At 43.3% G+C, this 13113-nt stretch overlaps 1 protein-coding gene across 1 annotated transcript in view; it reads left to right on the forward strand.

Annotated features, from left to right (window-relative positions):
• The first annotated feature begins 1711 nt into the window (after nt 1-1711).
• Nucleotides 1712-13113, forward strand: part of PCOLCE2 (procollagen C-endopeptidase enhancer 2) — a 68954-nt gene continuing 57552 nt past the window's right edge. Inside the window, exons 1-2 of the mRNA XM_004385066.3 lie at nt 1712-2081; nt 3512-3620. Of these exons, the coding sequence (XP_004385123.1) occupies nt 2005-2081; nt 3512-3620 (186 nt within the window). The 5' untranslated portion in view covers nt 1712-2004. The remainder of the gene's footprint in view (nt 2082-3511; nt 3621-13113) is intronic.

Raw genomic sequence — 13113 nt, forward strand, 5'->3', positions numbered from 1 at the left:
CTGTAAGCCTTCACCTGAAGTACAATAAAAGAAAAAAAAAAAGAAAAGAAAACATGATTGCATATTTATATCCTAATACTTTTCTATCCATTTAGGCATGTTTAATACTTTGAGTTTTTTTACTTAAAATTTTGAATACTTAGCTTAGTCCTAAGAATAAAGTATTTTCTGGCTACAGTGGTGCCAAATGAGTACCAAGAAGTGAATTGAGCAATGTTTTTGCTTTAAAATTTAAGCTATGACTTTTAAATAAAATATCATCTAAAACACTTAGCTGCTGGATAGCATCCTCTTCAAATATGTGCAAAATAAACAATCACTTATTTTCCGCTTTGCTGTTTTTAAGCAATTTTTATTGGGTAGAGAGTCTGAGTTTCAGGATATAATGTAGTTTGCCAAATTCTGTCATCTTTTTTTTTTTTTTTTTTAAATGTCATACAGGGTGTGGTGCCTTTAGAGAATTAAAAAAAAATAAATAAGTTGAAGCTCTTGATGTTTTTCTCGTATACTGTTTCAATACTGGTAAAATAATGTAAAACCCCAGGGAAATTCTGGTTCCTACTATACAGGCACCTGAGTTTCCTTACTATTAAAAGTCAGATTATTCCCTATAGCCAGTTTTTACTTCTTTCTTGCTTAGAGTGTTTATGTTCTTAACGTTGTAAACTCATTATTGGAAATGAAGTCTTGATAAGTACTACTTTAATCCTTTTTTTTTCCTTAGAAAGGTGAAAAAAATTTAGAAGGAACAACACAAATGAGGTATTCAAATCATTACAGCCCTATGTGGTGGTAGAGTTGTTGAAAAATCTCAATTGTCTGCTATATCCAGTTTGTTCTTTTTATTCATTTATTCATCCCTGGTGATTGAGAAGCACTTAAAATACATTTTTAAGTTTTTTCCCCCCTGTAATTAAATAAAGGAAAGCCTTGATTCCACAAAGCTGAAATTGTTCTTCTTAGAAAAACAAATTCTCTGTAAAACTTAATTCTTCAACACTACAGAAAGAAATTTGTTGGAAAAGCTCTTTTAAGAACAGAGAGATGCCAGCAAAGAAATACCATTTTCAGAACATAACGTGGGATACTGGGATTTGATGATTCCGGTTCTGTCTTCATTATTTGGCATAGTTAAATCTTAATTCACTCACAGATCTCTTGCTTGAAAACACATTTCTAAATCTCCTCAGAGCAACTATCTCCCGGATCACACTCATACACCAGTAAAAACAAAAGAATCAACTGAGATTTGTTTGTGTGTGTGTTTAAAGCAAGAGGATAAGAGCAGGAGTGAAAATATGATAGGATCTTTTTTCTAGGTTGCCTTTCCTTCGATCTGCACGTTTGAAGAAGATAGAAATAAAGAAGGAGCCTCAGGTATTCCAGGAACCAGCAAGGGCTGATACTTTGTATTTAAAAACAACTGGGGAAAAACACTCTCCGACGCCAAATTCCCAACCCCTCCCTGAGAATCGATCACCGAGCCTGCCCCGCTACGGTACCACTCGCTGAGGGCTTCCTCTTTCATTCTTCTCCCCACAGACCCTGCGGCGGGGCCGTGTGACGGGGCTGTGGGTGCCGGGGTGCCGGGGACTAGACGCCCGCCCGCCTGCCCGCCGGGAAGGGAGGCGGCGGCTCTGGCCTCGGGGCCGCCCCGCCCGCTGCGGGAGAACAAACGGGATATTCAGCAGTGGCCTGCGGCTGCCAGAGCAACTCCTCGGGGGAAATTAAGCGTCGAGTCAGACTGCACCGTAATCGCCTTTAAAAGCGCCCCCACCCCGCCTGCTGCGCACACCCGGCTACCTGGGCTGCCTCGCGGCTGTGTGTATTTGTGCGCGCGCGTGTAAGAGAGCAAACCGGTGTGCGAGGCAGTGTTTACGCCGGTGTGTAAGCCTGGGTGGGTGCAAGCCGGTGTTCGCACCGCTGTGTGGACCAGTGTGTGAGCCAGTGTGCGCGGCGGCGTGTGCGCCGGTGTGGTGCAAGACCTGAGAGTCTACACCCGCCATGAGGGGCGCGAGCGCCTGGGCCCCGCTGTTGCTGGCCGCAGCCGCCCAGCTCACGCTGCAGGAGCCCACGGAGAGGTAACGCGACCCCCGCGGGCTCCCTCCCTTTCTGTGTCTCTTCCTGCAGCCTTCTCCGCCGCTCTTCTCAATCCGCTTCGGGGCGCCCCTGTGCCCCAGCACAGACCCTGCGCTCACCCCGGGCTCTGCGCCCACTGCCTCCGCGCGCTCTCCTCCTGGGGTTCCAGGACCGCGCCTGCCTGCCGGGCTCCCTCCTGCGCCCCAGCTCTGCCAGCCGAGTGGCTCTGCAGCGGGCCGGACCTCCACGTGGCGGGGGCTTCAGCTGACTTGCTTTCCCCTCCCCAAATGCATATGAGGGCCAGGGAAGCACTAGGGCCTGACTGTGTGGACTCTGGTTTACTTCTGTTTGCTTCCAACCACAGGAGTGGCTTTGCCCAGGGACGTAAGCCTAGGGGAAAACCCGAGTCGCGCGGCCCCCGGGAAGCGGCTCTCGGGAACTTAACTCTTTGCCAGCCCCGGAGCTGCGGGACGGCCTGGGACCTGGACTGGAGGACCCGCCCCATGGCCAGCTTTAGCATCTCCTCTTACACTTCCAAGGCAGTCTGATCAATCGCACTTTTCAATGGGAGGCTCTGCTAAAGGTCAAGGATTTTTAGAAGATGGACGGCGAAGCAGGCATCCCTTTAAAGCTGGGAACTTTTAAAACTTTTTATATTAACCACTTGCTCGTGTAGCTTAGTTCTCAGATTTTCCCCGACTACCACCAGTTAAGTGGATCCTTACCAGTTTCCTATGAGGCTTTAACACCACGTGGATGACTGGATTGTATACATATAAATATATCACACATAGGTGGAAGTCAACTAGCAATAACATACACACACACGCATATATACATATACACAAACACATACATATATATAAATACATATATATCGACTCCACGGCAATGGATTTTTTGAGTGATGCACATATATACGTATATATACATGTATATATACATGTATGTGTGTGTGTGTATATAGGTATACATACATACATACACAAAACCAAAAAAAAAACCAAACCCGCTGCCATCTAGTGGATCCCACATCATAGTGACCCTATAGGACACAGTAGAACTGCCACATAGAGTTTCCAAAGCTGTAAATCTTTACAGAAGCAGACTCCCACCGCAGAGTGGCTGGTGGATTCTAACCACTGACCCTTCGGTTAGCAGCCCAGCGCTTAACCACTGAGCCACCAGGGCTCCATATATATGCATATATATATACACACATATATATAATCTTGTGTTATTACGGTGGTGACAGATGGCAGATGGACTGAATGTTTTGTCAGGCTATAATTTAAGTATTCTAAGAGCTAGCAAGCTTCAGAACCCTAATATACTGCAGACATTTGTTGATCAATATTAACTTCCTGAAGCTGACATTAGATTGTTAGACTGTGTTACAACTTAAGTTTCCTCTCCTCTTTTATTTTCCCAGACCTGTTTTCACATGTGGCGGCAATTTTATTGGAGAGTCTGGATTTATTGGCAGCGAAGGTTTTCCTGGACTGTACCCTCCGAATAGCAAATGTACTTGGAAAATCACAGTAAGCATTTTTTTAAAAAGGTATTCTCCGGGAAGCAGGTATTGGAAACCGTGTAAGGCTGCTGCTGTTCTCTGGTGTCAGGATTTGGGTTAGGGGCAAATGCCTGAAATAGTGAAAGGTTGGAGTTACCGCAACTATTTGGGAGATTTTTATTAATAGAACTAGTGATGTCCTGCATTAGCGATTAGAAAGGGCACAAGATGGTGCTTGAAGGAATAAATTCTTAAAACACATGTGTTTCTAAAAGCCCAGAGCTGAGTTTTATGGATTGAAATTAAGGCTATTTTCAAAGGCCTCTTCTAATGACTTTTAGAAGCTATTTGTTGCTTCTAATGTCTCCCATTGGGGAATAGAAAATCAAAGGTAGTACTTAACCCTTGATTATATCCATTAGAGAAGGAAAAAAAAGAAAAAAAATCCCACTTAATGTTCCTGGGTTGAAACCACCACTACAGGCAATCTAAGATTAGAGAATAAAAATAACAAAAATGAATAAAGCCCACGTAGCAAACCAGGGCTAATGAAATGCTGGTTAGTAATGCATAGTCAAGATAAGAGGCTAGAATGGAGACAGCCAGCTAAAAGCAAACACACAAAAAAAGCCTGAATTTAGAGTCAGCTAGATTTAGTCATCTTTCTGGTCAGTATAGCAGTGACTCTTCTGCATTTTTTTCTTTTTTTCTGGGAAGTTGTTTGGTAATTGGACATGTTGGTTCACGGGGACCTTCATTCAGTCAGATTATGCCACCCACTGATTATGACTTTAAAAAAATAGCTACCGTTTTATTGAGCACTTACTGTGTGCCAGGCACAGTGCCAAGCAATTATAAAGCATAATCTCATTGAATCCTCGAAACAACCTTATTATCCCCATTTTATAGATGAAGAAGCTGAGACTTAGAACAATTTTGTAGATTGACCAGGTTAAACAGTTGGTAAGCCCAACTTTTATGCAAGGCGAAAAGTATTTTGCAAAGAGGATTCCCACCAAGGACGGTCATTGGCAGATACCCTCCTCTCCCATAATATTAAACTTTGCTCTTGTATGCGCTGATGCCCTCCTATAAAATATCTGTCATCTGACGAGGTGGTACAGATTTCATTACGTTATTACAGAACATGGGGCAAAGAGAATGAGTCATAGAATGCAGCTTTGAAATATTGATAGTAGCATGAATGTGAAATAAGGCTCTGAAACAAACATAAAAGTAACTTGGATTTTATATTATAGCTCATTGCCATCAAGTCAATTTCAATAGTTGTGTTTTAATTGTAATTAAGTGACTCTAAGTTAAAGATAAGAGAACATAAATGACTGAAATTCATGGTTGGCTGTGTGTTTTGGGTACTGCAAGGCAGTATGGCACGTGTGAAAACATGGCTCAGTGGCATCAGACCTCCTCATCTAACTTCATAAGGGGGAGGACAGAGAATCAAGATGAACACCAGCCCAAAGCTGATTTCTATGAAGTGGAGCTCAAACATACCTCCACCTTCCAACCTTTTTACCTATTCTGGCACCAGCCGTCCTTCCCACAGCACTCTCTACTTCTCTGCTGGGTTCCATAGTTCATTGCAATGGCCACACAGAACTCACAAACCATACTCACAGTTTATTAGAGAAGTAACAGGTTACAAATTCAGAATCGGTGTCTTAGTTCTCTAGTGCTGCTGTAATAGAAATACCACAAGTGGATGGCTTTAACAAAGAGGACTTTATTCTCTCACACATTAGTAGGCTAGAAGTACAAATTTAGGGTGGCAGGTCCAGGGGAAGGCTTTCTCTCTCTGTTGACTCTGGAGGAAAGTCCTTGTCATCAGTTTTCCCCTGTCGAGGAGCTTCTCAGCACAAGGACCCCAGGTCCAAAGGACGCACTATTCTCCTGGCTGTTGTTTCTTGGTGGTGTGAGGTTCCCATGTCTCTCTGCTCGCTTCTCTCTTTTATATCTCAAAAGAAATTGACATAAGACATAACCTAATCTTGTAGATTGAGTCCTGCCTTATTAACATAACTGCCTCTAATCCTGCCTCATTAACATCATAGAGGCAGGATTTACAACACATAGGAAAATCACATCAGATGACAAAATGGTGGACAATCACACAATACGGAGAATCATGGCCTAGCCAAGTGGACACATATTTTTGGGGAACACAATTCAATCCATGACAGTTAGGAATGACTTAGGATACAGTTCTTCAGTCAGGACAGCTTCTCAGCTGTGCCTGTAGGCAGGCTTCTCTCTGGCCCTCGGCCTATCAACCCTTGGCCTCTGCCCTGCTTGAGAAAGTGTTACAAAAATCTTTAGCTCCACTGACAAGTGCCTGGAGGCACCCTACTCTGCCAGGAAGCCTCCTGCCCGAAGTCACTCAGCTCTCTTGGTCCGTGGGTTGGCACATCCACTGTAAGCCACCTCGTTCTGGGGGCCTGGAAGCCCACCATGCCATCTCACACTGGTCTCCTGGTTCTGCTGCTGCCATTTCTCTGCTGCACTTACTGCCACTTCTTGTTATCTCTGATGCTACAGCTCTCTCTGTCTCCTGGGTCTAGGTGGTTCTCAGTGCAGGGACCCTGGGTCCAAAGGAAGCGTGCTCTGCTCCTGGCTCCTCTTCTTGGTGGTAGGGAGGTCCCCTTTCCTGCCTCTGGGATGACTCATTTTAAGCCTAGCAGGATCATAAAACTGACCAATCCCCTCATTAGGGTTCTAAACATCTTATTTACATGGTCTTATCCATGCAAAGATTCCATGTACCTCATTTGCATTGTTAGCAAGCTATCCAATATCCTTGGTGGGCCACAAGAAATTTATTTGCATAGTCCCACCCAATCATTTTGTGAGGGTCACAAGACCATGAATGGCTAGAAGAACCATGTTAAGCACACCCATTCCTCACTTGGCAACATGTTTATGTTCCAAAGACCAGGTTGCTATGTGAAAATCTGTGTTATGTGAAAATAGAGGATGACCACATCAGACCATAAAATGGAGGATGACTACATCATTACACAGCTGCCAAACCACTGAGAATCATTGCCTAGCCAAGTCGACACATAGCTTTAACCATCACAGCCAGTGTTACTCTCGCCTCACAACTCAGCATTAGTTACTGCCAGATATATGTTGTTAATGCACAAAATAGTCGGATAATAGATTTTTTACTGTTGTCGTAAATGCAAAATGTCAGATAATGAGATCGTCAATCAGTGAGGAGAAGGTGTAATTCACTGCACCACAGTATAGCATAAAAACTTAACTGGAGGATCCAGTGATGTTTTTCTTGGTAAAGGAGGGATGTGCCTCTGGAGCGGCCTGCCTGCCTGCCTCATTCGTATGTGTGGATGTGAGCATGGGGGAAGTATAATGGACACTCCGTTTGGGTGTCATGTAAGGAAAAGCATGTGGACTCAGCACTCAGACTCAGCACTCACAACCTGTGTGACCAGAAATTATCTTCTTTAAAGTTCAGGATTTTTGTTATCATTTTCATCATCCTCATTATTGCTGGTATTTAGTTGTCCCTCCTTTTGACCCAGTAGGCAATATGACCAGTCACTGCCACCCTTCTCACCACATTGGCCAAGCTGGGCTTATCATCCATCTCAAAACAATTCAGACCTTTTTGAAACAATCTACTTTGTCATCTTCATCTAGCAAGTCCTTATTTATTTACTTGGTTTCACCTATAATTTTGCTAGAGTGATTTGGTGTCAGTTAAGGCTAGGTCAGCTTCCAGCAACAGAAAAACAAAAACCAAACCTGTTGCCATCGAGTCGGTTCTGACTCATAGTGACCCTGTAGGACAGAGCAGAAGTGCCCCATAGGGTTTCCAAGCCTGCCACATCTTTCTCCCACCGAACAGCTAGTGGGTTTGAACCACCATCCTTTGAGTTAGCAGCCAAGTGTTTTAATCACTGTACTATCAGAGCTCCCGCTTCCAATAACAGAGACCCCCACATAACAGTAGCTCAAACAGAAGTTTGGTTCTCTCTCACATAAAGGAATCTGGAGGTAGGCAATCAAGGATTTGCAGCAGCTTTACAATCATTAGACACCTAGCTCCTTCTCTCTTCCTTCTTTGCCACCCTTAGCGTGTTACTCATTGTCCAAGATGACTGCTCAAGTTCCAGCCGTCATGTCCACATTCCAGCCAGCAAAGAGGAAGAGGAGAAAAAGGGCATGCATCCTCCCTTTAAGCACACTGTGCAAACGTTGCACACAGCTTTGCCGCTTACATTTCATTGGCTGGTTCTTACTGATGGTCACTCCTAGCTGTAAGGAAGCTGGGAAATGAAGGCTTTATTTCAGGTGGCCGCTTGCTCTGCTACAATTCAGGTCTTCTGTCACTGTGGGCAGATCCCTGGTGGCACAGTGTTAAGCATTGGGCACCTAACCAAAAGGTCAGCAGTTCAAATCCACCAGCTGCTCCTTGGAAATTCTACTGGGCAGTTCTACTCTGTCTTACAGGGTTTCTATGAGTTGCAGTCCACTCAGTGGCAATGGGTTTGGGTATTTTGTTTCTTTTTTTTTTTGGGTCACTGTGGGAGGAAGTGAAAAACCAGCAGATGACGAGCAGTCTCTGTGACATATTTGTTTGTGGTTTGCCAGGCTGCCTGGACTAAAGTTTATGACGTTAGGATGAGTTACAAATGTTAGCCTTTTTTGAAAAATATATTTTTTTGGAAAGCGTAAGCACGATTTGCTTTTTAAAGGTTTTTATAGTTTTCACCCTTAGCCAGTTGAGTTTATTCTATTTCTGGGGGCTGCTTCTTTTATTTTTGCATTTGAGGAGCTACTAAGAACTTCCAGAGGAGCCCAGAACATTCTTTTGGTTAGAATTACAGCCTCAGCAGAATGTTCACAAAGGCCCTGGGTGCTTGTGTGGGCTCAGTTCAACATCTTTGTTTCTCTGTATTAAAGGAATAGCACAAATTCATTTCAATTGTACACTTCAGTGATTTTTAGTAAACTTACCAACTTGTAAAACCATCACCATAAGTCAGTTTTAGAACATTTCCAACCCCCTTCTCCCCAATAAGATCCTTCATGCCCATTTACTGTCAGTCCCTGCACCTACCCTCTACCCCCGGCAACAACTGATCTCGTTTCTGTCTCTATTGATTTGCCTATTCTGAACATATTATATAAGTGGAATCATACAATATTCCACCATCCTATTTTATTTTTACAAACCATTTATCACTACTTGGTATTTTCTTGTTTACTTACTTGTTTAAACATCAATTGCCTGCATCCCCACACTAGAAATTAGCTGCATGAGAGCAAGGAGCTTGTCTGTCATTGGCTGCTGTAATTCTAGCAGGAGCCAGCATGTTGTGAGCACTCAACACACACTTGTTGAATGAATGAAAGATCTCAGGGCTTCCAGTTTCAGCTGGGCCACAGTTCTCCTCCTTCTATCTCCCCCAGGATCTGTAGGGGCGGAGGAGTGGGTTACTCTGAGGATCACAAGAAGTCAGAGGACTATGAAGAAGAACTGATGTATGATGATAGTTGCACAACCTGGTAAATTTACTAAAAATCATTGACTCGTACACTTGAAATGGATGAATTTTGGATATGTAAAATATGCCTAAATAAGGTGGTAAAAAAAAACAAAACCAGAGTGGTGGTATAGAGAGAGGCTATGAAACTAGTTTAGATGGAGTAGTCAAGGAAGGCCTCTCTGAAGAGGTGACATTTAAGCTGAGGCCTGAGTGATGACGTGTTTGAAGGTCTGGAGAAGAGCATTTCAGACAGAGGGACCAGCAAGCGCAGAGGTCCTCAGGTGGGAAGAAGCTTGATTTGTCTAAAGAACAGCCAGGAGGTGACTGACTGGAACAGAGTGAGCAACGGTGATAGTGGGAAGAGATAAAATACAAATGTGAGCAGGGCCCTGTAAGCCATGGTGAGAAGTTTGAATTTTATTTTGCATGGGAAGCCACTGGAAGGTGTTAAGCAGAGGAATAAGGGTTTCTGATTTTAAAAGATCATTCTGGCTGCCGTGTGGAGGATGAATTGTAGGGTGGTAAGAATGCGAGCAGGGAGACCAGTTAGGAGGTTGTTGCGATATCCTGGAGAGAGAAAATGATGGTGTGGACAAGGGTGGTAACAGAGAAGATGGACAAACATGGAGTCTTCTGCCTAATGTAGCTTTCTCAGCAGTTCCGAATGCAGTAGGGTGTAGTGGCATCAGCTGAGAGGCAAGATGACACCAGTCTCTGAACCCTCACTTGCCCACCATTCCAAACAGGGCTGGGCTCTGTACGGCCTTGTCCAACGCTGTCTATTAAAGGTCTCCCAAAGCCAGTTGATACAGTTCATTTTCCCACTCCTGAAGTCAGTAAACCAAGAGTAGAGTTCCCAATGGGTGATTCAATGTCACTTTTATTAAAACATCACAGAACCCTTGAGATAGGAGAGTTTCAGAGTGGCCGTCAAACTGGAGTCCCTGTAGCTGGTTAGAAATAACCTGCTGAAGCTTACCTGCCCCATTCCCTTCTTCCAAGCTGGAGATGTGTCACAGCAAGGTGGCTTTTACCACCAAATAGTTTTCATTAAACCCTATATCTTAGGGGAAAATTCTGATCTTATCATCTGCATGCTTTAAGAGGAGTCCCTATGTGGTACAAAAGTTAACGTGCTCGGCTGCTAACCAAAAGGCTGGCAGTTCAAGTCCACTCAGAAGCACCTTGTAAGAAAGGCCTGGTGATCTACTTCCAAAAAATCAGCCATCAGAAACCCTATGTGTGGTTCCATTCTGACACACATGGGGTCACCATGAGTCAAAGTCAACTGGATGGCAACTGGTTTGGTTTATGCTTTAAAAAAGGTGAAAGCTAGTTGTCACACCCAAACTTTCTACCTGGAGGCACACAGATGAGTCTGTAGATGTGAGCATATTGGACTTGGTGGTGTGGAAGCACATCCTGCAGATTGAAAATTTAAATTTGTCCTTAAATTAGAGTACTTTAAAATGTTCATAGCAATTTCTTTTGATCTATTCTAGAGCTGCCCTGTAATACACTGTCTACATTGGCTATTAAAAATTAAATTAAAAACTAAAAATTCAGTTCCTCAGTCACATTAGCCACATTTCAAGTTCTTAATAGCTACAGGTGGATGAATAGTGGCTACCATATTGGACAGTATAGAATATGAATATTTCCTTCATCGCAGAAAGTTCTTTTGGATAGCACTGTTGTAGAGAATTTTTGAGGTAAATTTTATTCACCCATTAGATATGTTGAAGACAGAAGTGGTCCATGCTGCTTAGTTTGACTTCAGCTTTGCAAATGGGGAAGCTGACACTTATTCTGGTTGGAGCTGTGACTGGAACTCAAGCCTCTTGACTCTGCTTTACCTTTCTGGTCAACACCTCTTGGTGGCCTCAACTAGTCTCAGGTTTTACTAATTAATAAGAAATAAATAGCTGGGTTTTAAATCAAAGAATTCGAGGGCTGAGAAATAGTTCCTTATTCTGTAATCCATGATGAGGTTGAGGATTTCTTAGTTTCTTGTAGGGTTTGGTTTTAGGAACTGTAACCTAAGAGGTATCTACATAAAAGTCCACAGTCCTCACGTGTGGGGATTTGGTGGGAGTTGTGTGTGGTTTGACAGCTCAGTGATGTATGGTCCTTTGGAAAATGGTGGCCTGTCTCCTAAGCACTCTTGGAAGGACAGAAGAATTGGATTGAGGCAAAAAACACCTTAATCGATTTAAGGCTGAGAACCAGAAACTCTACCTATACCAGGCCCTGTGGCAAGAAATGAAACTCCCAATATTGACCTACGCCCATCTGAACACCTCTAAGGCTGTCACAGTGGTCCTCCTGCAGAGGGTAAAAGCAAAAACCAAACCCGCTGCCATCTAGTCGATTCCGACTCACAGCGACCCTGCAGGACAGAGTAGAACTGCCTCATAGGGTTTCCAAAGAGCAGCTGGTGGATTTGAACTGGTTAGCAGCTGAGCTCTTAACCACTTCGCCACCAGGGATCCTAGAGAGAGTAGATATGTCAAAAGGGGCACATTTGTTTGCAGGAGGCAGCAAGAGATTTCAGAGATCTCGAAAGGAAGTAGGGGGACAAGAACATAACCAGCGTGCTGTCATTCACTGCTACACGTGCAGAAGACATTTACGAAGAGCCTACCAGGCACTCTGCTAGGTGCTGGAGACACGGATGAGTTCTTAGGAGGTGTGAGCATGGGGTCTACCTGCTACAATGTGTTCCCCAGGCTCTGAGTGGCTCCACAGCCATCCCTGGTATAGAGATTACCATTCCACTAATGGTTTCATTATAAATTCATCGCAGACTAGGCAAATCACCAGTACTTCTATTCCTTGAATTCTTTATCCATAACATGTTCACTTTACAATCCTGTAGTAAAATTAGAGATTTCATATTGATGATTTGACATGAATATGGTTTCTTTCTTCTTCTTTTTTTTTTTTTTTTTTAAAGAAAAATAGGCATTAGTAGCAAAATAATACCTTGTGAAAGCAACTCCATTCAGAATTTGACTTAGGCTACACATGGTGTGGAGCACTGGTGGCGCACTGGTTAAAGCACTTGGCTGCTAACCAGAAAGCAGTTCGAACCCACCATCCACACCACGGGAGAAAGATGTGGCAGTCTGCTTCTGTAAATATTTACAGCCTTAGGAACGCTGTGGGGCAGTTCTTGTATGTCCTTTAGGGGTCACTATGAGTTGGAATCAACTCAACAGCAATGTTGGTTTGGTTTTTTGACATATGGTATGGATGGCTAAGTGGAACCAGCTAAAACTTTGTTTATAGCAACTGTGCAAACTGGAGTGAAGCCTAGAACCTTCTGAGAACCCTCCTTGAGCGTGTTGATAGGAATTGTTATTTAAAATTGGCTTCCTAACTTAAAAGCAAATATGGCCTCTATGAGTGTTCCGCCCACCTCACTGCTGTCAGTTGATTCCAACTTATAGTGACACCATGGAGTTTCCAAGGCTGTAAATCTCTAGGGAAGCAGACTGCCACATCTTTCTCCCAAGGAACCGCTGGTGGTTTCAAACCATGGACCTTTCACTTAGTAGTCCATCACTTTAACCACTGCGCCACCAGAGCTCCTTCTGAGGGTGTTAGGCAATTGTTATTATTATCTAAAAGAAACAGCAGCAATTGGCATGCAGATATTGGTGAAAATGATTTTATTCTTAGATTTAAAGCTGGGCAGAATTTACAAATCAGTTTTTAAAATGAGGAAATCCATGTGTGTGATCCTATTGTTATAAATCATTATTGAAATTATAAGGTATTTGTTTATTATTTATATCCCCTATTTATTTCCAAAAAGATTCTAAGATACTGAAAGTAGAGTGCCAATTATTTAAGGTTTCAATTACTATTTTCAGCCTCAGTCTGGCTTGGGAAAAATAAGCAAAAATTTGAGCAGTTTAAAATTTGGTATCCAAGGTCCACCTATTAAACTCTGAAGCAATTCATGTGGGAGGGACAGAGAGT

Source organism: Trichechus manatus, unplaced genomic scaffold, assembly GCF_000243295.1.
Source record: "Trichechus manatus latirostris isolate Lorelei unplaced genomic scaffold, TriManLat1.0 scaffold00132, whole genome shotgun sequence".
NCBI classification, from domain to species: domain Eukaryota; kingdom Metazoa; phylum Chordata; class Mammalia; order Sirenia; family Trichechidae; genus Trichechus; species Trichechus manatus.